At 43.1% G+C, this 12,491-nt stretch overlaps 1 protein-coding gene across 1 annotated transcript in view; it reads left to right on the top strand.

The window, feature by feature from the left end:
* Positions 1-12,491, top strand: part of ryr2a (ryanodine receptor 2a (cardiac)) — a 154,758-nt gene that overhangs the window by 68,239 nt on the left and 74,028 nt on the right. The window contains exons 12-30 of the mRNA XM_070852298.1: positions 140-304; positions 700-821; positions 2,027-2,210; positions 2,462-2,597; positions 3,081-3,176; positions 5,380-5,498; positions 5,721-5,854; positions 6,108-6,349; positions 6,769-6,961; positions 7,630-7,834; positions 8,047-8,151; positions 9,149-9,252; positions 9,510-9,593; positions 9,804-9,963; positions 10,296-10,443; positions 10,631-10,734; positions 11,250-11,354; positions 11,482-11,656; positions 12,171-12,379. Of these exons, the coding sequence (XP_070708399.1) occupies positions 140-304; positions 700-821; positions 2,027-2,210; positions 2,462-2,597; positions 3,081-3,176; positions 5,380-5,498; positions 5,721-5,854; positions 6,108-6,349; positions 6,769-6,961; positions 7,630-7,834; positions 8,047-8,151; positions 9,149-9,252; positions 9,510-9,593; positions 9,804-9,963; positions 10,296-10,443; positions 10,631-10,734; positions 11,250-11,354; positions 11,482-11,656; positions 12,171-12,379 (2,790 nt within the window). The remainder of the gene's footprint in view (positions 1-139; positions 305-699; positions 822-2,026; positions 2,211-2,461; positions 2,598-3,080; positions 3,177-5,379; positions 5,499-5,720; positions 5,855-6,107; positions 6,350-6,768; positions 6,962-7,629; positions 7,835-8,046; positions 8,152-9,148; positions 9,253-9,509; positions 9,594-9,803; positions 9,964-10,295; positions 10,444-10,630; positions 10,735-11,249; positions 11,355-11,481; positions 11,657-12,170; positions 12,380-12,491) is intronic.

Genomic DNA, 12,491 nt, shown 5'->3' with positions numbered 1-12,491 from the left:
CAGAAATATGGTGATGTCAGTCTAACTGTTCACCACAGGTCCTATAGGAGACATAGGTGGCTACTATAGGCGACATAAGCATACACACAGTAACACATACAGTACAGTTTTCCCTCCTCATCTTTCCCTCTCTCTTCAGGAAAAGCTGGACCCTGGTGTGAAGAAGGAGGTCGATGGGATGGGTGTTCCTGACATTAAGTATGGTGACTCTGTGTGTTACATCCAACATGTCGACACCTGCCTGTGGCTCACTTACCAGACTGTCGATGCCAAGTGTGCACGCATGGGTGGAGTACAGAGAAAGGTACCCCACTGCAGCTTTATGGGTTGTGGCTACACCTTTGAATATTATATTGAATGCTTTACAGTATTTTATAAACTATCTGTTGTATGTTAAAGAAAAGACACTGGCAACAGAGCAGAAGGCAGAAGGGAATCGTGTCATACCTAGTGAACGTCGTGTGTTATTCATGCCGAGGGTGAATTAAGGCATGAAAACCTGCTTTAATGATCTCATTTGTTCCGTTACTGCCTATGTGACTGTATATTAGTTTTGATGTTTTTGTAAATTGACACATTGACAAATTGGTTCTCCCTATTTCATAAGAAGCTCAGGGGTCCTGGGATCTTTTGAAAATGCTATAACTGGGTTGATTCATTGTGATACTAACAGTAGAGGCAATATTTTTTTTATTCCAGGCCATCATGCACCACGAAGGTCACATGGATGACGGGCTGACTCTGTCTCGGTCACAACACGAGGAGAGTCGCACTGCCAGAGTCATCCGCAGTACCGTCTTTCTGTTCAACCTGTTCATCAGGTAGATATATGACACACACAACACAGAATACTACCAGAATACCAGAGAAGGGTGTAGTATTTAGACAAACAATTTCTCATGAGGGTTCTCCGCAATTAGTCAAATCACCTGTTTGAAGTTCAACAGGAACAAGATGATTCTTGAAGTTAGCAGGAAATATATAGAGACCCACCAGAACAAAACTGTCCAACTATGCCGCTGTCCTGTTTGTACAGAAACCATTTAGTGTGGTTCAATGTCACTCATATGCTAGAAAAATCACTCAGGGGTCACGTGGCAAAATAATGTCGATGTGAAGGAACAAGCTTTTTGCAGTTTCCCTTGAACGGTAGCAAAAATGAAGCTTTGGGGAAACACTGGCTTCTGCTCAGGCCACTGAGACTAATCACATTCACATCTCGTTTGCCAATATACTGTATGTTTTTTAAGAGCCAACAGATCGATACTACTCAGCATCTCCATGTGGTACGATGTTGTTGTTAATGGTATCATGTGCATATCAAGTGTCCAGCCATGGACTGATAACACCACAGATACCACTGGACTTAGTCAGGAAACAATATATTCCTCCTTACATATGACATCATATTTCAAAGAAAGACCGTTGTCTCCTCTCTCAAACTCAAATCAAATAGATCACAAAAAAGATTACCTTCTTAAAAGACAATTTAAAAAGAAAATATCCAACCAGCAGAACTCACCACAAATAAAGGACTTTTTTTAGTACAGCCCTTAGTACAGTACATCACAATCACAATACATTTATCAAGCTGATTCTTTCATCCAAGCCAACTGACAATAAGTGCATTTAACCATGTGGACACATCCCAAAAAGCTGCACTTTTATGGGCCAGGGTGTAGTCTGGACAGATGAGTTTCCACAGTGAGACACAGTGAGAGCCAGCAGTCAAAAAGCATCATGACTCCGAACAAAAAGTCACTGCAGAAATAAGGTAATGTTGTTCAGCCCGCTACGCATAACGTGGACTGACTAACAAAACCTTTGCATACAAATCAGCTGCAACAAAAGAGCAAGTCCTAATGCGTGCAGTATACATTTTGTCATGGGCCATTACAGTGAGGACTTGAAGCATGTATCAAGTAGCAAACAATAGCACCTCAGCAGCGGTGACCAGAGGACTACCAATGAGGACTTAATACATTGTAAAGACAGTGACTGACGACCTCAACTCTTTCTGCTCCAGGGGTTTGGACGCACTAAGGAAAAAGGGAAAGAGCTCGACTCTAGATCTGCCAATAGATTCGGTCAGTCTGAGTCTGCAAGATCTGATTGGCTACTTCCAACCACCTGAAGATCACCTGGAACATGAAGACAAGCAGAACCGCCTGAGAGCTCTGAAGAACCGACAGAACCTCTTTCAGGAGGAGGTAGAGAATGTCTTCCCTTCTGTCCCTGTGTGTGTGTGTGTGTGTTTGGGTCTTGTTCACCCTTTTTTACCCAAACACCCATGAGTATAAAAGTGGATTTTCAGCATCAACCATGGGTTGTAAGCACTGTATTGTGACAATGCTTCAGTGCAAAGCACACATGTGGAGAATGTCTGCAAGTTACACAAACCTTCTGATATGCACTCTCTCTGAATAAACCAATAAAAAAACAACAACCTGTGTGTCCTTAGGGAATGATCAGCCTGGTATTGGAGTGTATTGATCGTCTTCACGTCTACAGCAGTGCTGCTCATTTTGCTGAGGTAGTAGGAAGGGAGGCCGGAGAAGCCTGGAGCTCCATCCTCAATTCCCTTTACCAACTACTCGGTACACAAAGCACACACGCTCACACACCTTCACACACAGAAATGATATGATTTGAATAGGTCATATTACTGGGTTCTCCGGGGGTTTGCATGTTTTCCCTGTGCTCGCATGGGTTCTATCCAGCTTCCTCCCACAGTCCAAAGGCATGCAGGTTAGGTTCATTGGTGGCTCTAACTTGCCCCTAGGTGTGAGTGTGAGTGGTTTTCTGTCTCTGTGTGTCGGCCCTGTGATTGACTCCCCGCTATCCTTAAGGATAAGCGGTACAGACAATGGATGGATGGATGTTACATTAAATCAGATTCAGTCAGTGAAAAGATTAGCATAATCATGTTGCAATGAGGGGACAGAGATCAACACAGATGTGAAGACGAAAAGCTCTTGCTACAGTTTTGTTACCATTTTGTTACCATTATCATATAATAGCAGTGCCTCTTACAGCATGTCTCTCCTGTCCTGTCCTGTCTAACCCTTTCCTCCTCCCAGCGGCACTGATCAGAGGAAACAGGAAGAACTGCGCTCAATTTTCCGGTTCCTTAGACTGGCTGATCAGCAGACTGGAGAGACTGGAGGCCTCCTCTGGTAGGACAGCTTTTTTTCACATCAAAAAACATCAACTGTTAATGATATAACATAATATAATCACCCAACACCACAAAACCAACTTTACTGCGTTCTATGTCTTTTTTCTGTATTTATTCGGACACATTATATGTATAAGAATAATATGACATTTTAATAACAAGGATCTGGGTCTATTTAATGTATCCTATTTTATCACCAGGAGTCCTAAATGGCACTAACAGTTCCAGGCTAAGAGTTTCCTAAGAGTTTTAAGAGCTCTTCATAGACAGAGGAGAGAAAGACAAAGGCCTTAGACAGGTGTAAGAATGCTTTCAAAAATGTTAAGTTTGTTAAATACAAAGTGAGCAAATAGAAAAAAAATCTAAATCAAATCACTATTAGCTGTGACCACCCTTTGCCTTCAAAACAGCATCACTTCTTCTAGGTACACTTGAAGTCAGGGATTTTGTAAGATCATAGATGGTGTGTGATTAAGCAGTTATACCAAACAGGTGCTAATGATCATTAATTTCATATGTAGGTTTACACACAGTCACGAACTGAAACAGAAACAGCTGTAGGTGAGGAACAGCCAAACTCTGCTACCAAGGTGAAGCTGTGAAGACAGTTTGATGTCTCAGGTCATCATGATCAGACTGAGCACAGCAACAAGACACAAGGTGGTTCTACTGCATCAGCAAGGTCTCCCCCAGGCAAACATTTCAGAGAAGATGTTCAAGCTCTTCTGAAGAAGCACAAAGAAACGGACAACGTTGAGGAGCGTAGACGCAGCGATCGGTCGAGGAAACTTAGTGCAGCAGATCAAAGAACCATTCTGTTTCCTTCCCTTCAGAATCAGAGAATGTCCATCAGTGCCATCAGCTCAGAACCAGCAGAAACCAGTGGGACCCTGGTCCACCATCTACTGTCCAGAGAAGTCTGGCCAGAAGTGGTCTTCATGGGAGAATTGTGACCAAAAAGCCTCCGATGTGGAAACATGACCAAGAGACTCAACCATACATGAAAACATCAGAACTAGGGTGCAGAACAATGGCAGCAGGAGCTCTGGACTGATGAGTCAATATCTGAAATATTTGTAGCAGAAGGCAGTTTGTTCTCTGAAGGGCTGGAGAGCAGAACAACACTGAGGGTCTGCAGGTGGAGGTTCCTTGTAAGTTTGGGGCTGCATTTCTGCAAATGGAGTTGTGGATTTGTTCAGGATCAATGGTGTCCTCAGTGCTGAGAAATACAGGCAGATAATCATCCATCATCAGCACCATCAGGGAGGCTGTCCCCCACAGAGCCCTGATCTCACCATCATCCAGTCTGTCTGGGATCACATGAAGAGACAGAAGGATCTGAGGCAGCCTTCATCCACAGAAGATCTGTGGTTAGTTCTCCAACATGTTTGGAACAACCTGCCTGCTGAGTTCCTTCAAACTGTGTCCAAGTGTACCTGAAGAACTGATGCTGTTTTGAAGGCAAAGGGAGGTCACAGCTAATATTGATTTGACTTACATTTTTCTTCTGTTTGCTCACTTTGTATTTTGTAAATTGATAAAACTAAACAATTAAAACATTTTTGAAGCATTCTTACTTTACAGCATTTCTTCACACCTGCCTAAAACTTTTGTACAGTACTGTATATAATCATTTTTAAGCTGTGCCAGATTTTAACAGTGTAAAGTAAAATGTACACATAAAGTAGATTGGATTTGGCACAAAACACCATCTTTATGTTGTTATGTTCCCAAATATTCTTATTCTACATATGGTGCCAATTTCACTGGGTAGCCTAATCCAGCATTGGCTATAAAATCAGTTTGATATATAATCACTTAATCCTGGGGTCTGAAGAACACATTTGTTGTTTAATTAATTCTGAGGTTTGAGATATTCCAAATCCATCAGCCCTGCAAGTCCATTATCCATTATCATTATAATCATCATCACAAACCACAACACAGTAAGGCGCACAACTGACTGACTGTGAGCAGGTGTCAGTCTGAGAGAAGTCAGAGGACGTCCAGAGGACTCCTGAGACACTGAGACACTTTAGTGCTAAAATCCTTTATGGATTGTATTAGACCAAAACCTAGTTTAAAAGGTAGGACTAGCACATCTCTGATTGTAATGACTAGTTGGGATCTACTTGTAGCCTTCGGATAATCACCCCAGCTTTTGAATTGCCATTCTCAATATATGTATGTTGTGTTTCTAGGTATACTTGAGGTTCTCCACTGTGTGCTGGTGGAGAGTCCTGAGGCACTGAACATAATCAAAGAGGGACACATCAAATCCATTATATCTCTGCTAGACAAGCATGGACGCAACCACAAGGTACAGATACTCACTTTATTCTCATCCATGTGAGAATAATAGACATCTGCACAATATATCTTCATCACAAAAGTTTCACACACGTGTGTACGAGCTTTTAAAATGTGCCAACTCTCCACATGGGTGTGTGTGTGTGTGGTGTGTAAAGACAGGTGTTTGTACTGTCTGCATGCGCTCATACAGTAACACTGACATATTGTCCGGTGTGTGTGTACTTTCTAGGTTCTGGATGTGTTGTGCTCGCTGTGTGTGTGTCACGGTGTGGCAGTGCGTTCCAACCAGCATCTGATATGTGACAACCTGCTGCCAGGAAGAGATCTGTTACTGCAGACCCGCCTGATCAACCACGTAAGCAGGTATACACACACACACACACACAAACACACACACACACACACACACACCCACACGCACACGCAAACACTCATACACATACACATACACATACACATGCATGCACACGCACACAATCTGATGTAGCTTGTGGTGATGACAGCATTGAAAAAACAATATTTAAGAAAACAGTTATTCGCGGACATTGTCACTCTAGCCTATTTGAAGGTCCGTTTCAGAGGGATCAGTGTCTCTTCTGTTTGATCACCCCAACAGCATGCGTCCCAACATCTTCCTGGGAGTCAGTGACGGCTCTGCTCAGTACAGGAAGTGGTACTACGAGCTGATCGTGGATCAGGCGCTGCCGTTCGTCACAGCAGAGGCCACTCATCTCAGGGTGGGCTGGGCCAACACCAGTGGCTATGCACCCTACCCCAGCGGGGGCGAGGGGTGGGGAGGCAACGGGGTGGGTGATGATCTCTACTCCTATGGTTTTGATGGACTCCATCTCTGGTCAGGTGAGATATGTGTGTGTGTGTGTATGTCTGGCACCTATAGCCAGGGTACCCATGTGTCATGGAATTTATGGAAAGTCAAAATGACTTATGGGGGTAAGTCATGGAAAATCTGAAGAAAATTGTCATGTTGGTATGGAATTTAGATTTTTTAGTTATTAAGAGGATGTGTCAGAAAAGTCAGAGAATCTTATATAGAACCCTGCATAATAACCAAGTAAATAATATTTGTACATCTTTATATAGCAATAGCAATAAGTTGGGATAAACTCCACACATTTTCAACTAATAAGACTGTTTTGATGTGATCAACTGCCTTTAAGCAGATTGTTCCAGATGGCAGATTTAAAATGCACAATTTGCTAACTAAAAGTTAGATTAAAACCAATCAGATAAAAAAAAACCCTGTCCTCACCATGCAGGCTGCATTGCGCGGACCGTTAACTCACCCAATCAGCATCTCCTGAGAGCGGAGGATGTGGTGAGCTGCTGCCTGGACCTCAGCGTGCCCAGTATCTCATTCAGGATCAACGGCCAGCCGGTTCAGGGCATGTTTGAGAACTTCAACTCTGATGGCCTCTTCTTCCCTGTGGCCAGTTTTTCTGCCGGAGTCAAGTCAGTGCTTCACTGAAAGCAGTTCATACATAATGAAAATTCAGTTATTGTCTGTGCACCTGTCAAAAGTTGAGTCTATTTTGTCTGAATAGCAAACTCGTGCCCTTTCAGGGCTCAGAAGAGTAAAAGTCACCTTCTAAAACACCATTTTTTGTAAAGTCACACCGCATTATAAAAATCAGCCACAACCTCGGACACCCTGTCTAACAAACGTCTAATTAGTATACTTGTTGCTAAAATACACAGGATGTGTTTTTCCTCTACCCACGGTAGAATAACACTACATTGTATACTGATTTGAATATGTAGTGTTCATCATTTCTGGAATTCCGTGTCACATAATTAGATAACCATATTTTACAATGTGTATTAAAGAACTGGTTAAAAAACAAATAAGAAGGCAACAGTAATAATAGAGTGGATTAGATACAGATATTAGTTAGTGAGAGTAAAAGAAACTTCAAGACACTAAAAGAAATGCACTTATTGCATAACTGTATTTTTGTTGTATATTAACCTGTATAACTTTTGGCCATACTGTGTAACTATACTATATGTCCATGGTGCTGAAATCTCACCAGCCAGGTGTTTTTCCACGTCGAAATCATTCCTGTAAACCACAATTTCTCCTTCCTTCCTTCCTCCTCTCATCATGCGTCACACTGCAGGGTGCGTTTCCTCCTCGGGGGTCGTCACGGGGAGTTTAAGTTCCTCCCTCCTCCAGGTTACGCTCCTTGCTATGAGGCGGTATTGCCCCGGGAGAAGCTGAAGCTGGAGCCCAGTCAGGACCAGACTGCAACTAGAGACCTGCTGGGACCCACCATCACCTTGAGCCAGGCAGCCTTCACCCCCACACCAGTGGACACCAGCCAGGTACACACACCACTGTCTGGGTTCCAGCTTAGGTCATTTTTCAAGACCCTATGTGTTCAGTATTAAATGAAATAAATAATCATATGAATAAACACTGACATCATATATATGTTTTAATACTCACATTAATGTTTTATTTCACGTCAATTTTCATGTCAATCAAAGAGGGCAGAGCCAGAAGTGATCTAAAAATAGTCTTTCTGTGTGTGCAGATTGTGCTGCCACCTCACTTGGAGAGGATCAGGGAGAAACTTGCAGAAAACATCCATGAACTGTGGGTGATGAACAAGATAGAACTGGGCTGGACCTACGGTGCAGTGAGTACCAGCTGGCTGGACTGTATATACTGTATACTGTATATGAAACACTCATGATAAGCCCCTTTCAGACGTGCTCCTCTGTACATACATTGAATGTGATGGTGTCTTGTTTTGAGATGTGTTTAGGTCATGTTAAGGTCATGACAGCCATCTTAGTAGGTCAAGCTCAATACGAAACATGTCTGTACCGAATGCCATCACATTAATGTAAAGCACACTGTGAAATGTGCACAGAGAGACATTGAATACATAATTAAAGCAGTGTGGGACATGAAGGAAAGAGTCACCTCTCTGTCTGAATGACACAAAACTGTCACATTATTAACTTTATGACACCAGAAATGTTCCGTATTCCTCGTAGTCTTCAGAGAGCTGTAGACAGAGCTGAACACCATGCTCATGTAATGGTGCTAAGAAGAGTTGGAAAACCTAACCTAAATATTTAAATCCAGTTTTTCAGGTTCTGTGATCATGTCCTGACCAAATCCAATCAGGCAGTCATGTCCACCTCTTGATGATTTGGCGGGCCTCAAACAGTCATTGCTGAAACCTGCAAGAGAGTGGAGCACTGCGAAAATGAACTCTTCTTCTTTAAGGCGGTTTGGCATCCAGAGATGTCGCTTTACCGCCACCTAGTGGATTGCAATATTTTCACAGTGCAACCTATTAGCCATGACCACTTAAAGTGATTTAGTTCAGAATATTCTGCATTCTAAAATCCAGACCCAGTTGTCTGAGCTTGTGCAAATCCTTCCCTCAGTGTTACATCCAGCTCTTCTCCAGTTACATCCACAACGTTCAGGAATCTTCTGGCAGCATCCAGCACCAACTTAAAACCTTTTCCGAGTTCCCGTCTATTTCAGCTGCACAGTTAAAAGTGCAGTCTAAAAAACATTTTTTTTGTCCATGCAGACATTCTGATCCAAGGTGCCCTTTGGTTACCAAGCAATAGGCTCCCTTATTGTCTTAACCTTTGCTTTTGTGCGTGTTTCAGGTGCGCGATGATAACAAGCGGCAACACCCCTGTCTGGTGGAGTTCTCCAAGCTTCCTGAACAAGAGCGAAGCTACAATTTACAGATGTCTCTGGAGACTCTCAAGTAATGCATCATTGCAGTGAGCAACATAAGATATGACATTTAGATCAAATATTTATCTGTGGTGCCATTAGGCCGTGATGACACACGACATGCTCAAAGTTTCTTTCTGTGGTTAATTGCAGTGCAGTTAATTCACTAAGTAAGTTTCCATGCAATATGTATGATATTTGGATCAATATCTAATAACACCTGAACCCTTAATCATGCGTTTGATGGTGCTGTTTGTGTGTGTGTGTGTGTGTGTGTGTGTGTTACAGAACTCTCCTGGCCTTGGGTTGCCACGTTGGCCTAGCAGATGAACACGCTGTAGAGAAAGTCAAGAGCATGAAACTGTCATCAACGTAAGTCACCTAAATCATCAGAGTGATTAAAGATAAATAATGCCAAGGTTAAGGTGCAGGATTATACATGATGCGTGATGTCATGTGGACGTGGGGGCATTTTATTAAACGACTGATAGCACAAAAACAGTATTTAGATAACCAGACAAACGGTGGCTTGTTGAGCAGCCGGCTAGCTAACGATTCGATGATTCAACCCAATCCATGCAGTTATGAGTTGTCCAGTGGTTATAAACCTGCTCCTCTGGACCTGAGTCACATCAAACTGACCTCCACCCAAGAGGCCATGGTGGACAAACTGGCTGAAAATGCACACAATGTCTGGGCAAGAGACCGCATCCGCCAGGGCTGGACTTATGGTATCCAACAGGTAGGAAGCTGTGACACATATGGTTTTATACTGGGCACTGTGTGTGTGTGTGTGTGTGTGTGTGTGTGTGTGTGTTTTGTTGCCTGTATGAGGTGTGACTCTAACAATCAATAATAGTCGTAAACTATTGCTCAAACTGAGGAGCACTGACTTTAATTAAGCAAATCTGAATGTAAGAGGACACCGGGTGCTGCACCTTTAAACCGGCAGCCCAGAGTACAGCTTTAGGAGCAACATCACCATTTGGCACTACTCTGAGTGACTCATGGATAATACTGGAAGTACAATACTGACTTTAGAGTAACTGGCCATTGTCCTCTCTGTCTTCTTAGGATGTGAAGAATCGCAGAAACCCTCGTCTCGTCCCCTACATTCTGCTGGACGAGAGGACTAAGAAGTCCAATAAAGACAGTCTTAGGGAGGCTGTCAGAACTCTGCTGGGATACGGCTACAACCTTGAGGCTCCTGACCAGGACCATGGTAAAACACCTACCTTTCACTGCATCCCATTTTTAGGAGCATTTTTATATTTTGTATACTTTGACCTTGATTATACAAAAGGACAACATATAAGGTGTTATTGTTTTATTTTCTCCACGATAATGCACATTAGACTGCTTAGTCCCCCCCTTCCCCCTCATCCTTCCTCCCTCTCTCTCTCATCCAGCAGCTCAATCTGACCTCAGCAATATGTCCGCTGAGAGATTCCGCATTTTCAGAGCAGAGAAAACCTACCGTGTTCATGCAGGGAAATGGTACTTTGAGTTGGAGGTAAGAAATGACATGATTAGAGATAGAGACAGCATTGCTCTGAAACCACAAACTGTATAAAAGAAGTGGATGTAGTATAAAGATCTGAAGAGTGATTCCAATGCAGAAGTGCCATAAACCTGCATTCTTTCTAAAGGCCAGCAGGGGGCGACTCCACTGCTTTCAAAAAGTGAAGCCCAATTGTATGGAAGTCTGTGAGAAAATGAGCCTACTTCTCACTTGATTTAGTAAACATGTTCCACCTGCAGTAAATACATGATAAAGCAGGGAATGCTTTAGCGTAGGGCTACCTTGCAGGTAAGCTTAAGCCTAAGCTCTTCTGTGTCACTTCTGGCTCTGAAAACATTCCACAAACCAATGGGTGATGTCACAGTGGCTAAGTCTACTTCTTATATGCTGTCTGTGTATGAATATTCATCCACATGTGTTTCTGTTTCCAGTCACCTGGTGTCAGTTTTACTGTGACTGTTACACTTCCTAAACTGGATCTTAACCTGTTCCTACTTTACCTTCAGGTATTAACAGCAGGACAGATAAGAGTGGGCTGGGCCAGGCCAGGATGCCCCCCAGACCAGGAGTTGGGATCTGATGACCAGGCCTTTGTCTTTGATGGCTATAAGGTGGCTGAAATGTTCTTTGTCCTACACATCCTTCTGCTCAGTTTCTTCACGCTGTGGTGGAACCATTCATTTAAAAAAATAGAATTATTTTTTCAACGAGTCATAAACAGCAACTTTTGTTTCCCAGGTCCAGCGCTGGAACCAGGGTAATGAGCACTTTGGGCGCGCCTGGCAGACGGGGGATGTGGTGGGCTGCATGGTGGATCTGAACGAACACACCATGATGTTCACACTTAATGGAGAAGTGCTGCTTGATGACTCTGGATCTGAGCTGGCCTTCAAGGACTTTGAAGTTGGTGAAGGTCAGTGCTGTGTTAGTGACTGCACACACACACACACACACACACACACATATACACGTCTGTAACTGGAGACATCCCTCTACCCTGCCACTGTCTTTTAGCCTTGATTAGCAACAAGGCTACACAGTAAATCATTCAAAGGACAGTTTGATCCTCAACAATCATACCAATTATAGACCAAGGGGGTAACTACTAGCTCATCATCATTTAGTTGAAGATTAGTAGTTATCTTCACAGCAGCTGACAAAGCTCCCAACCTTGTCTCTGGAAGTCTGGTCCATTAATGTGAAGCCCCCATGGGCAGACTTGTCTGGCTGCAGTGAGCTCTGTAACATGTAATTTTTAGTCAGTGTTTTATAACATTTACACAGAATCTCTCTTTAAATCCTCAGTTGACCATGTGATTATTGAGTCACACAAATGGTCCATGAAGTGGTCCCTCGATACATAGTGTTACAGATAGTAATGCAAAAAAGCTTCATTTTAGTGTTTGATTTCTTCTGTTGGTATCCAGGTTTTATCCCAGTGTGCAGTCTGGGTGTGTGTCAGGTAGGAAGGATGAACTTTGGCAAAGATGTCAGCACTCTCAAGTACTTCACCATCTGCGGCCTACAGGAAGGCTACGAACCGTTTGCTGTCAACATGAACCGCAACGTCACCATGTGGCTCAGCAAGAGGCTGCCCCAGTTTGTTCCAGTCCCCGCCAACCACCAACACATAGAGGTGAGAGGAGTCACTTGGGTCATCTTGGGAATCACTGGAGAACAACCTATTCTGTCATTTCAGTATGGACGTGTTACACCTGCAGTAATCATGTAACTAGTACCTGGTAGAA

Source organism: Pempheris klunzingeri, chromosome 20, assembly GCF_042242105.1.
Source record: "Pempheris klunzingeri isolate RE-2024b chromosome 20, fPemKlu1.hap1, whole genome shotgun sequence".
NCBI lineage: Eukaryota > Metazoa > Chordata > Actinopteri > Acropomatiformes > Pempheridae > Pempheris > Pempheris klunzingeri.
The sequence above is the reverse complement of the archived record's forward strand: the minus strand, read 5'-3'. Positions and strand labels throughout refer to the sequence as shown.